This window comes from Podarcis filfolensis (genome assembly GCF_964270895.1).
Source record: "Podarcis filfolensis genome assembly, chromosome: 2".
Lineage (NCBI taxonomy): Eukaryota > Metazoa > Chordata > Lepidosauria > Squamata > Lacertidae > Podarcis > Podarcis filfolensis.
This window is the reverse complement of record NC_139605.1, coordinates 116,931,841-116,947,971: the sequence shown is the minus strand read 5'-3', so window position 1 is coordinate 116,947,971 and position 16,131 is coordinate 116,931,841. Positions and strand designations below refer to the sequence as shown.

General features: G+C 46.4%; 1 protein-coding gene across 2 annotated transcripts in view; it reads left to right on the top strand.

The window, feature by feature from the left end:
* Positions 1-2,573: 2,573 nt before the first annotated feature.
* Positions 2,574-16,131, top strand: part of AGAP2 (ArfGAP with GTPase domain, ankyrin repeat and PH domain 2) — a 111,185-nt gene continuing 97,627 nt past the window's right edge. Inside the window, exon 1 of one of the 2 annotated variants that reach the window (XM_083599177.1) lies at positions 2,574-3,107. In XM_083599177.1, the coding sequence (XP_083455303.1) occupies positions 2,948-3,107 (160 nt within the window). In that variant the 5' untranslated portion in view covers positions 2,574-2,947. The remainder of the gene's footprint in view (positions 3,108-16,131) is intronic. The other variant, XM_083599178.1, reaches the window with a different exon arrangement.

The following is a 16,131-nucleotide window of genomic DNA, read 5'->3' as shown; positions in this document are numbered from 1 at the left end:
GAAGAGCCCCATCTGCCCCTGACTTCTTTCTACGGCATGTGCAGAAATATTCTTCTTGACCCTGGGACCCACTGTTGGTCTTGTCTGCTCATTCGGAGCCTGTCTTCACATGCAGGCGAAGTCCCTAACTTACCAAGGGCTTGAGACCCAATTGGTTACACTCACCTGGTTTAGCCAGCTAGTTGAAGCCATTCCCAGGGTGTGGCTGCTGTCTCATGCTGACAGCTTCTAGGAGCCACAGGTGAGAGTTGAGTGCAGGGTGGGGACCAAAGGTGGACAAACTACCCCAGAAGGAACACATTGTGTCCCTCACCCAAGGTACTACCCCGTCCCTAACACCCCAGTATGATTACAATCCTGGTCAAAATAGGCACACCCTAATTTCATTTGCTTCTTGAAATTTTGCTGGGGTTTATACATATCTATGGTGCAACCGTATGGGACGCGGGTGGCCCTGTGGGTTAAAGCCTCAGCGCCTAGGACTTGCCGATCGAAAGGTCGGCAGTTCGAATCCCCGCGGCGGGGTGTGCTCCCGTCGCTCGGTCCCAGCGCCTGCCAACCTAGCAGTTCGAAAGCATCCCCGGGTGCAAGTAGATAAATAGGGACCGCTTAATAGCAGGAAGGTAAACGGGGTTCCGTGTGCTGCACTGGCTCGCCAGATGCAGCTTGTCACGCTGGCCACGTGACCCGGAAGTGTCTGCGGACAGCGCTGGCTCCCGGCCTCTGGAGTGAGATGAGCGCACAACCCTAGAGTCCGTCAAGACTGGCCCGTACGGGCAGGGGTACCTTTATCTTTACCTTTTATGGTGCAACCACATTTGGAATGCAGTTCTGTTCATCCCCCCTCACTCGTGGAAGAGTCAGGAACTTGCTCCCAAGAGGAGGCAGTGATGGCCACCAACTTGGATGGCTTTAAAAAAGGATTAGATGCATTCATGGCGGAGAGGGCTCTCAGTTAGTTCTAGCTGTGATGGCTGTGCTCTGCCTCCACAGCCAGAGGCCATCTGCTAAAGGTAAAGGGACCCCTGACCATTAGGTCCAGTTGTGGCTGACTCTGGGGTTGCGGCACTCATCTTGCTTTACTGGCCGAGGGAGCCAGCGTACAGCTTCCAGGTCATGTGGAACCAGAGCAGCACACGGAAAAGCTGTTTACCTTCCCTCCGGAGCGGTACCTATTTATCTACTTGCAGTTTGATGTGCTTTTGAACTGCTAGGTTGGCAGGAGCAGGGACCAAGCAATGGGAGCTCACCCTGTTACGGGGATTTGAACCGCCGACCTTTTGATTGGCAATAATAATAATAATAATAATAATAATAATAATAATAATAATAATCTACTCTGGGCAGCTTCCAAAAAAAATTTAAAATACTGTAATACTTGTTTAGTCATTTAGTCGTGTCCGACTCTTTGTGACCCCATGGACCAGAGCACACCAGGCACTCCTGTCTTCCACTGTCTCCCGCAGTTTGGTCAAACTCATGCTGGTAGCTTTGAGAACACTGTCCAACCATCTCGTCCTCTGTTGTCCCCTTCTCCTTGTGCCCTCAATCTTTCCCAACATCAGGGTCTTTTCCAGGGAATCTTTTCTTCTCATGAGGTGGGCAAAGTATTGGAGCCTCAGCTTCATGATCTGTCCTTCCAGTGAGCACTCAGGGCTGATTTCCTTCAGAATGGATAGGTTTGATCTTCTTGCAGTCCATGGGACTTTCAAGAGTCTCCTCCAGCACCATAATTCAAAAGCATCAATTCTTTGGCGATCAGCCTTCTTTATGGTCCAGCTCTCACTTCCATACATCACTACTGGGAAAACCATAGCTTTTACTATACGGACCTTTGTTGACAAGGTGATGTCTCTGCAATACATCAAACATTAAAAGCTTCCCTAAACAGGGCTGCCTTCAGATGTCTTCTAAAAGCCTGGTAGTTGTTGTTCTCTTTGACATCTGGTGGGAGGGCGTTCCACAGGGCGGGTGCCACCACCGAGAAGGCCCTCTGCCTGGTTCCCTGTAACTTGGCTTCTCGCAGTGAGGGAACCACCAGAAGGCCCTCGGAGCTGGACCTCAGTGTCCGGGTAGAATGATGGGGATGGAGATGCTCCTAGGGCAAGCCCTAGGCTCTGTGGTTTAACCCACAGCGCCACCTTTTTTGCTACTGACTACCAATTTCAAGAAAACACAGGAGGGCTCTTGTGCTTGGTTGGCCAGTGTGAGAACAGGATGCTGGACTAGGCGGGCCTTTGGCAAGGCTCTTTTCATGGTCTTACGTTGGTGAGGTCACCCGTTAAGGACCCAAGTCTGCCTTTCATCTCCTGGTGCTGGTTTCTCCTTGCTAGGATGACAGCATACACTTACAAAAAATGATGCGTCAATATTGGATGGGTGTGTCTGCAGGCATGGACGGCGATGACAAACTGCATGCCTGTTGGCCTCTCAAATGATTTCACATGGCCCTTTGTTTATCTAGGTGCAGCTGCCAGAAAGAAAAAACAAAACAAAAAAGCATTGCCATAATTACACCTTTTGGAAAGCCAGAGCTCCAAACACCTGCCAATCCTGTCCCGCCTGCTTTGGGTGCACCCAGTTCTGCCTGAGATCCTTGGAGGATGTTTCACACAGCCGGGGCTGAGAAGTAGCTGCGCTGTATTTTGGTTGTGCTACGCCCTTGCCTGGTGTCAGAATCAGATAGGGATGGGGGGACTGAAAGCAGTGGCTCTGAAATGTGACGCTCTGCTAAGGAAGTTCAACTGACACAGAAAGAGAGAGAGAGGGAGAGAGAGAGAGAGAGAGAAACAGCCCAACGTCTGAGAGAGGTCGGTGCTTTATCTGCACATGAGGCATGCGTAAGTTTTCTGGCAAGAGAAGACACTGAGCTGGGAGCTGCACCATGGGCTGAGATCCTCTGCCTGCCCTGTCCAGAGGTTTTGTGTGTGTGTTTTTTACGTCCATCATGAATGTGCAAAGGCAGTTGACATCTGCAGCCATCCGGACGGAGGCACAGAGATATGAGGGCGTTAAAGTGCAGCTCAACAAACTTTTCCGGCTGGTGGAGCTGGTCGGGGACCCACATCTGAAGAGCAACATCAAGACTTCCCTGAGCATCGTGCGAGGTACGGGGGCTGGGCCTTTCAAAGGGAGCGATGGAGGGACTGTCTGGGCAGGCTAGAAGCATTTTTCTCTCGGACCACTCATTTAAAAACACTTTCTTTTGGAGTGAACTCTTCTCCCCCTCCCTCCGCACTTCTCCTGGGGCCCATTAATGGGTCAATCTTTTAAATTGCTTTAACTCTCTCAATTTGCATATACCACAAAGCCTCAAAGTCTCTGAAAGTCTTGAAGGAAGGGAGTGGTAACCCGAAAGAGTCAAACTGACTCTTGAAATGAAAGGGCTCTAAAACATCCACATAGAAATGTCTTGTAGGTAAAGTTGCAAGTGTTGTTTACTGCCTCCTGCTCCTCTGCCTTTAACAGCAGCATACATGACCAACATCAGCAGGTGACAGTGCTTATCTATTCATGACACAAAGCTTCACCAAGCTGATGCTAAAGGCACAAGAGCTGGTTGTTCCCATCACCTCCCACCCCCACTGGCAACCTGGTTACCTTGCCAGGTGTACCTTGCCATCATCACAAACTAGTCTGGGTTAGGGGGCAAGCTTCTAATCTGACTGAACTTTTAGCTCAGGATTGTGGCATCATTTTCAGCCTGAGAATTACCTTCCCTCGTGGGCCATCTTCTGGGGGAATTCCAGCTGCACAAGAGCTGGACTTTTCTATGCCCATAGACACATCTATTCAAGAAGCATCCTCACAGCTCAAGAAGACAATCTGGCAAGGCACAGAGATGGGCTGGTGAAGGGGGTGGCCTGCGGATATAGGGGTGGGGGGTTGCCTTTGGAGATTGTCAAAGGCTGTACAGCAAGGCTTGGAAGGTCACTTTCAGACCACAGACTGGAAATTCCCTAACCCCACTTTAGTTGACTAATCATACGGGTGAATTGAATACATATTACTTATAATAAGGCCTCTTCCTAGAATGTCTGCTGCTTGTTTTTCACAGAGGCTTCCATCACAAAAAAATAAAAAATAAAAAAATGGGGAGGGGGCACATGAGAGGTACAATATATCCAAAAGCTAAGCATGAGCACTATTAAACCCCACTGAAATCAATAGGGCTCAAGCATGCGAAACGTCATCAGGATCATGCTGCAAATCTGCACCCGTATGAAAAGCATGTAGGCACTATTGTAGCTAATTGATGAGTAACAAATACATCTACTCAATGGACCAGCAACCTGCCAATGAGTGCCACAGCACTGGGCTAACTGTTAAGCACAGGTGTTTAATTTGTTAATGCATTCGAAAGCATCAATTTAAAGGAAATTAGTCTGCTCGTATTTAAATTTTTGACTGCCTTGCGCTGGTCATTTTTCCATCTTCGTTACACCAGCGCTGCTGTGATGCTACATTTGCACAGCAGCAGCCTGACAAATGTTTAGGATAAGACTGGAGCAGAAATTATATACGTAATGAGGAAACAATGGCCACCTGCAGTCAGGGGCCTCCATCAGCTATTAGGATTATATGCTCACAAGTGACTCGGTTTGCTATGGCTACGGCTCCAAAGTGCTTCCATCTGGGGGCTTTTCTACTAAAATAAAGCAAGACAACTGAACAACAATGAATAAACCATGCTTAAAATATATAAAAGCATCATTTTTTTAAGAAGTGTGTTTTAAGCAGACTTTCTTAACTCTTGTCCAGAGGAAGTCCTTTTTGGGCCAAAATGCATTGGGCATTAATAAAAAGCCTCACTCCCTTTTTTTCTTTTTGTCGTTTCCGAATTTCATTTAGTAGGGTCAGTCTGCTTTATGGTTCCTGTTGTTTCATCAGTGTGGCTTGCTATAGCTTTCAGTCTTCAGCATTCGACTGAAGGATATTTAGAAGCTAAGAGAGCCGAGTGAGGAATGGACAGGGCCGTCCTACCCATAGGCGCTAGGGGTGCGGGGCACCCAGGCGCCAGGCTCACAGGGGCACCAGGCCAAGAGTACAGGACCCGAGAGCTGAGTCTGGGGAAGAGCCCGCCCGTTGGCTGGAGTGCCGCAGCGGGCTCTTCTGCTGCCACGAGTTCAGGGGCAACCGAGCCAGTGAGACGCTGAAGCGGCCGGCCGGCTCCGCTCTTCTGGGCGCCGGGGGGGGGGCACCGGGTGGATCTTTGCACCCTGGCGCCGTATATACTTAAGACAGCCCTGGAAATGGATGTGTTCCGTCTCTAGCGCATGTGTGTGTCAGTGCACACACACATGAATGTGTAAGGCTCTGTGGCAAACACTGGCATTTTGCATCCTTCATGTGCTGAGGTGTCGTCTGCATGGTTGATATTATGGTTGATATTATTTTATTTATTAGAACGTTTTTATAGTGCCTTTCACATCAGGTCTTGTGAGGTATATAATAACTTTAAAAAATGTATAACTTAATATATTAAAATGCATTAGGAACATAGGAAACTGCCTTATGCTGAATCAGCCTATTGGTCTATCTAACCTGGCATTGTTTGCCCTGACTGGCAGCAGTTGTCCAGGATTTTCAGGCAAGGGACCCTCCCAGCTGTACTCGGAGATGCTAGTGAGTGAATCTGGGACTTTCTGCTGTGGCTCTTCCCTTTACAATACAAGTGAAATGCCGATAATAAACCTTAGCAATAAGATTGCAAGGCAGTGTTTTGCTTTTCCAGCATATCTATATCAAATCACCTTCTTGGCTTTTAATGGAATGGAGGAAAGGTGGCAGCCCAGTCGTAGTGTGTACTGCAGGGGTGGGCAGATGTTGGGCTTGCCAGACCTACTTTTTTAAAATTAGAATTCCAAGATGAGCTCAAGAGAGGCAGGTGCAAAAGACGTAGAGCAGGTGTGGGCAGACTGTGGCCCTCCCTTGCTGAGCTCCATCTCCCAGCGGCCTCAGCAAGCCCGTGCTTGATGTTATAACTAAAAGAACAGGGTGCCTCGGAGCACATTCTGAGCCTGGAAATGTATTTTCAGTGCCACAGCTGAACAGAGCTCGCCATCTTTTCTCAAGAAGTGAAGCTGCCCCAAGCTACATCAGCAAGCGTGGAAGTTCCCACCTGGCCAGCTTTCTTTAACTCGACAGCCTGATTTGTCGCTTGTCGATCTACTGCAAACCATGCAGAAATCTACCAGTAGACTCCAAGCTACCTGTGGCTCAAGCCCCTTCAATAGCATTGCAAAAGTTCTACAGAAAACCCCACAAATTCCATATGTAGCTTCCCACACAAACATCCGATTCCCAGACATGTATTTGCAGCAACTTAGAGGCAGGTAAGATTCTCACACACGTGACAATAGGCAGGCAATATTCCGTACTGGAAAGGCAAGGTTGTACGAAGCCAAAGTTTTCCCCTATGCTGATAAAATGTATTTGAGCTACATGTATTGGAAGAAACTGCTTCATGCAGTCTAAGCTTTCTGGATAGTAGATCTCATGCAAGGAGGTATGTGGTTATGCATGTAGGTTTTGCAATTTCCTGCACATTTTCTCCTGACTGCAGAAATTCAAAGCAGAAACACACAGAGTCACATTCAGAAGGCTGGGTAGGAGAATGTGATGAAGATTTTGTTTAGCCTCCTCCCATTTACTGATATCCTGTCTTTACACCCATGTGAACCATGTAGTTTCAGGCAAGAGACTGACAATTTATGGGGGAAATTGTCTCTTGACCATTTGCCATGCTGACTGGGGTTGATGGAGCACAAAAGTATCTGGGGGAATCAGGTTACCCACCTCTGTTCTAGGCACTGTGGTTGGGAGGGAGAGAAAGAGAAAGAGACACAGGGGATGTGCACGAACAGCAGTAATCAAATTTGCTGAAACGATATTTTGATGAGAGGTTTAGTGCCTTGCACACAAAGCAGGTAGGCTGATGGCCCAAAACTAGTTGCCGCTGTTACCAGCACTGTTACCACTGTGAGAATAGGATGCTGGACTGGATGGACCATGGCCTGATCCAGTAGGCTCTTAGGTTCTTATGAACTACATGAACTGAGGTCCTGCAAGAAACTCTACTTTGGTCTAGCAGCTTAGCTCTTGCCAAGCTTATTTAGCTTCTTTGATGAGCTGAGAACATTGTTTAGGGAGAAGGATCAAAGGGAGGGAGGGGAAATGGAAGGGGATAGGTGGTGAAATTCCAAGATGGAAGTGATGCTAGGTAGTTTATCTCACAAGATGTAACAGTAGCCAGAACGGCAATTGTAATTCCAAACGGCCATTGTATTTCTGCACTTGGTTTCGGCAATAAAGCATTCCAGATTCAGATAGGAGGAGGGAGCAAGATTCTTAGCAAGGTTTGCTTTGCACTACATGCAGAAATTTAACTTCTAACAAAGCACTGTACAGTGGTACCTCAGGTTACATACGCTTCAGGTTACAGACTCCGCTAACCCAGAAATAGTACCTTGCGTTATGACCTTTGCTTCAGGATGAGAACAGAAATTGTGCGGCGGCGGCGCAGCAGCAGTGGGAGGCCCCATTAGCCAAAGTGGTGCTTCAGGTTAAGAACAGTTTCAAGTTAAGAACAGACCTCCGGAACGAATTAAGTACGTAACCAGAGGTACCACTGTATCTGAAGAGCCATTGTGGTGCCTTGTCTTTCTTTAATCCCTCATAGTAATACCCAGGTTCAACAATTGTCGCCTATTTTTGAAGCAAAGGGATGGTGGCGGCTTTGGCATCTGTACTTGGAACACAGGCCTTTATCGTGGTTACAATAATAGTCACTTTGTGTAGCAATGGTGAACTGGCCATATACATAAATGCTCCCAAACAGGCTCTATTCTGCTCTGGTGCATCATTCTTGGGCCCTTGGTGGATCAATATTTGTGTTTAAGAATCTGCAATGTGATAAAGATATATTATATTGTTTATTAATTTTTTAAAAATCCAGGGCACCATCTTGTACTGAAGCACATTACAACGGAATTAATAAACAGCTGTAATAGACAAGAAGCTGTAAAAATAACGAAACACAGGTCTGCACTTGTGTGTGTGGCGGGGAATATTGATGCCCCAAATGCCTTCTGAAAGAAAACAGTATTTCCTTGCTGCTGGAAGACTAGCAGTGAGGGGAAAGAACGTACTTACCCCACCCCACCATTGCGGGGGGAGCTCCAAAACTCTGGTGCCGCTGTAAAGGAGGCCCTGTACTATATAAAATCCCTCCTCTCCAAAGTGTAAAAGTTGTTCCCGATTCCCCCTGAAGTGTGTGAAGCAGGGTGTGTTATGTGAATTATGGACCATCCATAGACAACTCTGTGCCCCTTTAATATACACACGTGGAAATACCGGCTTATCAGCAGTCCCTAAAAATGATGTTCCAAGTAAACTGGGCTGACTCACACAAGGGAAGGTCACCATGTGGGTATCTCAGAAACAGGGAAAGTCTTCTGGGCCTTCTGGGCCTGTTCATGTGCAAGCACCATTTATGTGAATGGGTAACCTTGTGAGCCAGGATGGTGTAATGGTTAGATTCCAACCACAGGGTGTCTTTAAGGGTGTTGGACAAGGCTAGAGGAGACTTGGTTTCACATGCACTCTCGGCCATGAAGCCAGAGATGGAGGAGAAATGGACTCAGAATAAATAAGCCCTATGGAATTCAGTGGGGCTTACCCCTAGGCAAGTGGGTTTAGGATGGCCGCCTTAACGTAATAAATAAATCAAACAGCACCTGTAGATTGGCAGTACAGTCATACCTCTGGGTACAGACGCTTCAGGTTGTGTTTTTTCGGGTTGAGGACCGCCGAAGCCCGGAAGTACCAGAATGGGTTACTTCCAGGTTTCGTGCCACTGCAGGTTGCGGACTCTGCGGGTTGCGAATGTGCATCCTGCACGGATCATGTTCGCAACCCAAGCGTCCACTGTAAAATGCAGCTGCCTCAGTAATCAGCCTGGCTGATGGCAGCCCAGCGTGTTGACTTGTGTTTTGTTTTGTAAGGTCTGGTCTTAAGAGCACAGCATAGGGTGCCCATTCATCCAGATTTTCCCAGACATGTCTTCTTTTTCAAAGGTAAAATCACCATTCAGGGCGGATTTTTAAAATTTTGCAAAATGCCCTGGGTTTTATTTTTTATTGTTTGTACACCATTCGTACCAGGCCTCTCTAGGCCTTGTGTAATAACCAGGCCTGGTTTGGCCTTTCCAGGGCCGCTCAGCCTCGCATGGCCTGGAGACGCAGCGTCTCGTGAGCAGGAGGCCGAAGACAGCAAAGGTAAGGCCCAGCTAGAAAGGTGTCCTCTTTTTTGCTCTTCGGAATATGGCAACCCTAGCATCAAGCTCAGCCTCTGCTGGCAAGGGGCATAACGTATGTCAACTTGTTAATTCATTAATTGTAGGAAATGATTTCATTTCCTCAACGCGCATGTGCAACATCCCACCACCGAGTGTTTTGGGGTGCTTCCCGTACCAGCAGAGATCTATGTGAAAAATCTGTCAGGGCGAGGGGGAATTTGATGGGAGGACAAATAATTTAGATAGAGATAGGAGAAGGTGGATGATTTCAAACCCATGATAAGCAAACCCATTATAATTCAGCCTTGTATTTTCCTCCCTATTGCAAGGCCTGCGGGTGACTTGCCTCATGAGGGCAGTACTAGGCTGTGAGGGAAAAGGGAAGGCATGAATCAGCCAAGGCCTTATTGTGCAAGACTTACTGCACAGCAGCCGTTGTCTAAAAGCACAAGGTAGAATTAAAAGGTGTTTAATGCACACATTAGCAGTTTAAAACTCAGCAAGGCCATTCCCTCTGCACCCGTGTGTTTCAAGTCATATTTGCATACACACCAGAAAGGGGGCAGGGATGTCTTCACCTAATGCATATTTCCTGTTTGGTTTCCCCCCCACATCTGCAACACCCCTGAACTCCTTTTCACAAAGCTGTTGTCTGAGCATGCGCAGCGGCTGTCTCAAACGTACACACCTGAGCTTAAACCGCAAAGGGAATGTGGATTATATGTTTTCAAATCGGGTGGAAGCTGGTTTGAGGGGTAATGCATCAAACAGCAGCGTTTCTCAAGAAGTTGCAGGATTGATAGGGATGATGGCTCGCATCAGTGTGCACTGGTGTTTACCAGTGTTAAGACATCACGGGAGCCAGAGCAAACTGTAATGTGTGTTCCATAGTTCTAGTTACAGGTAGGTAGCCATGTTTGTCTGCCGAAGCTGAAACAAAATAAAAAAGTTCCTTCCAGTAGCACCTTAGAGACCATCTAAGTTTGTCATTGCTTTGAGCTTTCGTGTGCATGCAAGTGTGGTCTCTAAGGTGCTACTGGAAGGAACTTTTTTATTTTGTAATGTGTTCACAGCCTTGGACAACTGTTGTGGTGGGGACTGCTTCTACGCTGACAGACCTTAGAAAGCAAAGGCTAGACTTTTTAATGGCCTCTGGACTCACACACACTTTTTGATGTTGCTGCCAACATCATGTGCAAGTTGAGAATTGCACCCAGCAGATGCTACAACAGCGCAGGCTCCCCAGCCCTGGGATAGCTCAGTTGGTACAGCAGGAGACTCTTAATCTCAGGGTTGTGAGTTTGAGCCTCACTTTGGGCAAAAGAGTCCTGCATTGTAAGGGGTTGGAATGGATGACCCGCAGGGTCCCTTCCAACTCTACAGTTCTATGATTCTATGAGGCGCCATCCAACCGTCTTAGAGACTCCACATTTCGGTAGGGTTTACTCCTTAGCTTTTTCTTCTCCCAAATATGTCGTTCAAGGCAAGAGGTATGGATTGTTCCTTGGGATTTTCTCCCAAAGCTTTTCTCAAGAGTGAGTATGGCCGCAAGGCAGTGGGCATTTAAGATCAGCGCTCATTTCCCCTAGATGGGCTACCTTCCCAGGATGACGAGCCCCTTCTGCTCTCTTTGACAATACTTGAGATGAAGAAATCATACCATCCACTTGGCTTCAGTAGGGGGTCCTCAGAACGGAACGGGGGAGGCAAAAGCAGGATACCCTAGTGTGCGTGCCCATCCCTTGCAATGTTTGTGCGCACTAGAGCCTGAAACAGCAAGTGAAAAGCGCTTGCCTCTCTTGTCACTTCCCATCTTGGTGGGGACTCGGAGACATCGGCTGATCCTCAGCAGCTTGAAATGGATCTATTGAGCAGTAGCAGCAGGCAGCTGGCTGCCTAAAAGGCACGCCCCTTCCTAAAGGGAGCCGCGGGGGGAACCCCCTTTCCTTGATATCCAGTCCGTTGGGGTTAGCTTCACAATGGGGATGAACAGCCCTGACAGCAGAGAGCTCCCTCCTGCTGTTGGCAGCAGCAAGGCTCTCTTCTGTGTACTCCCCAGGCAAGTGCGACAGGCAGAAGAATAGTTTCTCCCAGCAGATGGATGCTAATATACCCAGAGACACGTGGCAACGTAAATCCATAGATGGGAAGACCACCTTAGATCTGCAGAACTGGTGCTTTTGCAAGTGCTACACAAGGTCTGTTCTGCACTTGTACAGAACCGATCTTTCAGTGTGGCAACACCCTGGAACTCCCTGCCTATTGATATGAGGCAGTATATTGTTTCTGACACCATTGGCTCCCTTGGGAGGAAGCATGGGATAGTAATTTCATAAATAAATGCATGTTTTTGTTTAGGCAACCCTACTGTAATATGTTCAACTGACCTGCATTTTAATAGGTAATTTTTTTCTTCTTTTTGAACATGTAAATTTTTAACTACTGCTTTTATTTGTATTTGAATTATTATTTTTTAATGTCAACTTGTTTTTAATTTCTGACTTTTATAGATAATGGTAACGTGTGTTTTATGTAAGGTGTTCAGACGTTTTGACAATGAAGTGGTATGCAGATTTTACTGAGTAAGATAAATATTCACAAAATATTTCCCACTGTGTGATGGCCTATTGCGTAGTATATGGAAGATGGAAATGGATCCTTTGCAAAAAGAAAAAACGTGAATGAGTGCAGGTATCTAGTAAACAAGGAATATATTTTTAAAGGAACCTGGAAATCATATTCAAAAACATTTTCAAAGATTTCACTTAGACCACATTCATACCATCTATTTGAAGCCCTATGATGTCATGGCTTTCCCCCCAAAATTATGGGAGCTGCAGTTTGGTGCGGGTGGTAAAGTAAAGGGACCCCTGACCTTTAGGTCTAGTCGTGGACGACTCTGGGGTTGTGGCTCTCATCTCACTTCACTGGCCGAGGGAGCCGGTGTACAGCTTCCGGGTCATGTGGCCAGCATGACTAAGCCGCTTCTGGCAAACCAGAGCAGCGCATGGAAACGCTGTTTACCTTCCCGCCGGAGCAGTACCTATTTATCTACTTGCACTTTGACGTGCTTTCAAACTGCTAGGTTGGCAGGAGCAGGGACCGAGAAACGGGAGCTCACCCTGTCGTGGGGATTCGAACCACCGACCTTCTGATCAGCAAGCCCTAGGCTCTGTGGTTTAGACACCTATTCCCCTCATGGAGCTACAATTCCCAGAGTTCTCTGGGAAGAGGGATTGATTGTTAAACCACTCTGAAAAATGTAGCTCTTTGAGGCGGAAAGGGTCTCCTGACAGCACTCAGCACACGACAATTTAAAGTGATGTGAATATGACCTTAAAAAAAATCATACCCTCCAATATTCCACCGATGAAAATAGGGATGTCTTGTTCTGTTGTTGTTGTTGTTGTTGTTGTATTTCTATCCTGCCCATCTGACTGGGCTGTGCTAGCCACTCTGGGCAGCTTCCAACATAAATGAAAATATAGTAAAACATTAAACATAAAAAACTTCCCCATACAGGGCTGCCTTCAGATATCTTCTAAAGGTTGTATAGTTACTTATAACCTTGCCTCGGGGATTGCATAACTCCATACCCTCCAATGAAAATAGGAACGTCCTACCATACCCTCCAACTTTTCTCTGATGAAAATAGGGACGTTGTAAGGAAAAGCAGAACATTCCCGGATCAAATCAGAAACCGGGACAGCTTCTGTAAATCTGGGACTGTCCCTGGAAAATAGGGACACTTGGAAGGTCTGAAATATTAAAACTGCTCCATTGTATTAATTCAAGAAAACAGTTGCATTGCTCGTGGCTCATCTGGTCATTATAACACGGCTGAATTTGGCTTTGGCTAGCAGCTACTCATAGAGTTGCATATACAAGAACTGGTCTACCCCTGAGTTAGCTTGCTGTGTTGGCATGAACGTGCTTTGCTGAGAGCACACAAGTATAGCTGGAAGTCAGCAGGGATTTCTGCGTAGGTGAAAGCACCCGTGAAAACCACTGGCTTCTTTCTGGGTTCTGCAAGTAGGGTTGCCAGCTGACCACAAGGAAAACTGGAATGGCCTGCTGTTGTGTCTTTAATAGCTCTGGATATACAGGATTAGCAAGTGATAATATTTATTTACTTCCATGCCTGTGCAAAGCTTCCCCTGCTGATTCCTGCCTGAGCTACAGAGGTTCAAAAAGTGGGCAACCCTATCTGCCAGATAGGCAGATTATAGGCTATGCTGGAGTTGATATGAGACCTACAATGACTCCCCTAACATGTGTGTGTATGTTTGTTTTTTGTTTTTCACATCCCTACTGCAGAAATGTGAATTTGACATTTTCCCAGTACTTTTCAGTCTTGGAGGTTGGAGAGGCTGCATGTAGATTCTTACATTATTTCTAAAAAACAATTCTATACCTGCTGTTCAATTCAGTATTTGAATGCCGTTAGTTTGATGTTGAGCATGTGCAGTTTAATATGAAATTCATTGGTGCTATAATGTTTTCTAGGCTGGCGACAGTCACAAGATGCAAAGCCTATCATTTGTTTGATTTAGCTATTTTTAATGTAGATGTTCGTGCACTACAGTAAAATGAGTTCTGCTTTTTTTTTTTTAAGCCCACCTCAAACTGTACAGGAACTTTTACTTTGTTAATTATACTAATGGAACTTGATATTTGACTTTGCTTAAAAGCAACTGATGCAGTCTTTTAAAAAAGACAAGGGTTGTGCAAATATGTGTACACTGTTAAATCAAAATTCAGAAGTGTTAATTGGAATATTTCAACTTTATTTGATTCAAGAAGGGATATTGGCCCTCTTGTCAGAGCTGCCCTTTCTGTGCGAGAGTGTGTGTGTGTGTGTGTGTGTGTGTGTGGAGGGAATACAATATCCATTTCCATTCGTGTTTTTTAAAAGAATAATACTGAGATCTTGCACAAATGTTATTTTTCCAGACTAAGGTTCGCACAAGAGTGATAAAGAAGTCTTGTACAAAGTGCCTCTATTAAAAACCGAAACAAAATAAAGCCTCGTGCATGTGCCACAATTGATCGCCCAGTTAGTCTCCCAAATGCACGGTGTGGAGATTTGGAGCTACAGCTCCTCCTACCTAATCTGGTGGTTGTTGTAATTTAGATGTGCCTCTGCCATGCAACAGTTGGTGGAAATGGACACAATTATATTGTGTGGACCGCCAGAAACAAAATGGCTTAGGTGAGGAGCAGATGGAGGCAGGGCTGTGGCATTAGAAATATATTTGATCACCCCCTGCCCCTTGGAAATGCCACCCCCTGTCTATATTACAGCCTCATAGCCACAGCTGGCTGTTTGCCTATAGCAGGGATGTAGAACTTGTGACTCTCCAGATGTTGAACTACAATTCCCATCATCCCAGAGTATTGGGCCATGCTGGCTGAGGCTGCTGGGAGTTGCAGCCAGAATTCAACAACACTGAGAGGGCCACAAATTCCTCATCGCCAGCAGCAGAGCTGCCATTTGACATTGTTCTTATGACAGAGGTCCTGTGCTTTCAACAGCTGCTGAACCAGAAGTCTGCTGTGATGCAGCGATGGAGAAAGCTTCCCTTGTTGAACTTCTTCTGCCAGTTATGTAGCCATTACAGACTCAGAGCCGCAGCTGGATATGTTGATATTGCAGATTTCCTGTGGTCCGTATGGTAGGCAGTTAAATGTTCTGATGGTGTGCTGTGCATTATCAGACGTAATTCAGGTCCAGAACCCAAGTAAAACCTGCTAGGACGCCTAACTCCTTGTCCTGTCCTTTATCTGAAGTGGCAGGTTGTAGTTTGGAAAACATGGACCAGAAATGTGGATCTGGACTCTAGTTTGCCGATAGTTCCTGTTTCTGCAGAAATCTGCTCGAGGGACAATTTCTAGAAGACCCTAGCAAAGGCAGCTGGAAATCCAGTGACGAGCTCTGACACCCAAGACTCTATTGCACTACAGCTTGATATTAAAGTGGATGTTGTGCACAGCTAGCTAAGGGAAAGGTAGGGTTGCTAACTGACTAGGACCATTCCAGCCTGACATGCCTTTGACATTGACTTGAAATTGGTTTTTCACAGCATGGATATCAGCACTATCGCCTGCTAAGATCTGCACATCACATTGCTGTTAAAGGCAATAGCTATAGGGTTGCACATTCTGGTGTGGGGAACAAACCTCACTTCACATATGCACTTGTAGAGGCTGATCTGGTGGTGAAGGATCAGGAAAGAGATATTGGAGTACTTGTGGTGGACAGCTCGATGAAAATCTCGACCCGGTGTGTGGCAGCTGTGAGAAAGGTGAATTCCATGTTATCGATCATTAGGAAAGGGATTGGAAACAACAAGAACCACCTGCCAATATCACAGTGCCAATGTACAAATTTATGGTGAGACAACACTTGGAATACTCTGTATTGTAGAGCTGGAAAAGGTTCAGAGACGGGCAACCCAAATGGTCATAGTACTGAACCAACTCTCCTATCAGGAATGATTACAACATTTGGGGCTTTGGTGAGTAAAGGGGTTGGGGGTGCGATAAAGATGTGTAAAGAATTTTGCATGATGCAAAGGAAGTGGACAGAGAGATGTTTTTCTCCATCTCCCATCATACTAGAACTGAGACCATCCAGTGAAGCTGAACGTTGGAAGAGTCAGGACCGACAAAAGAAAGAACTTCTTCAGACAGCACATGGCCCCTCCCTGGTTCTTGGCTTTCTTGCAGGCATTACCTGCAACTTGTCATTGATGCAATAAAGGTGCATTAAAAAGGTAAAGGGACCCCTGACCATTAGGTCCAGTCCTGACCGACTCTGGAATTGTGGCGCT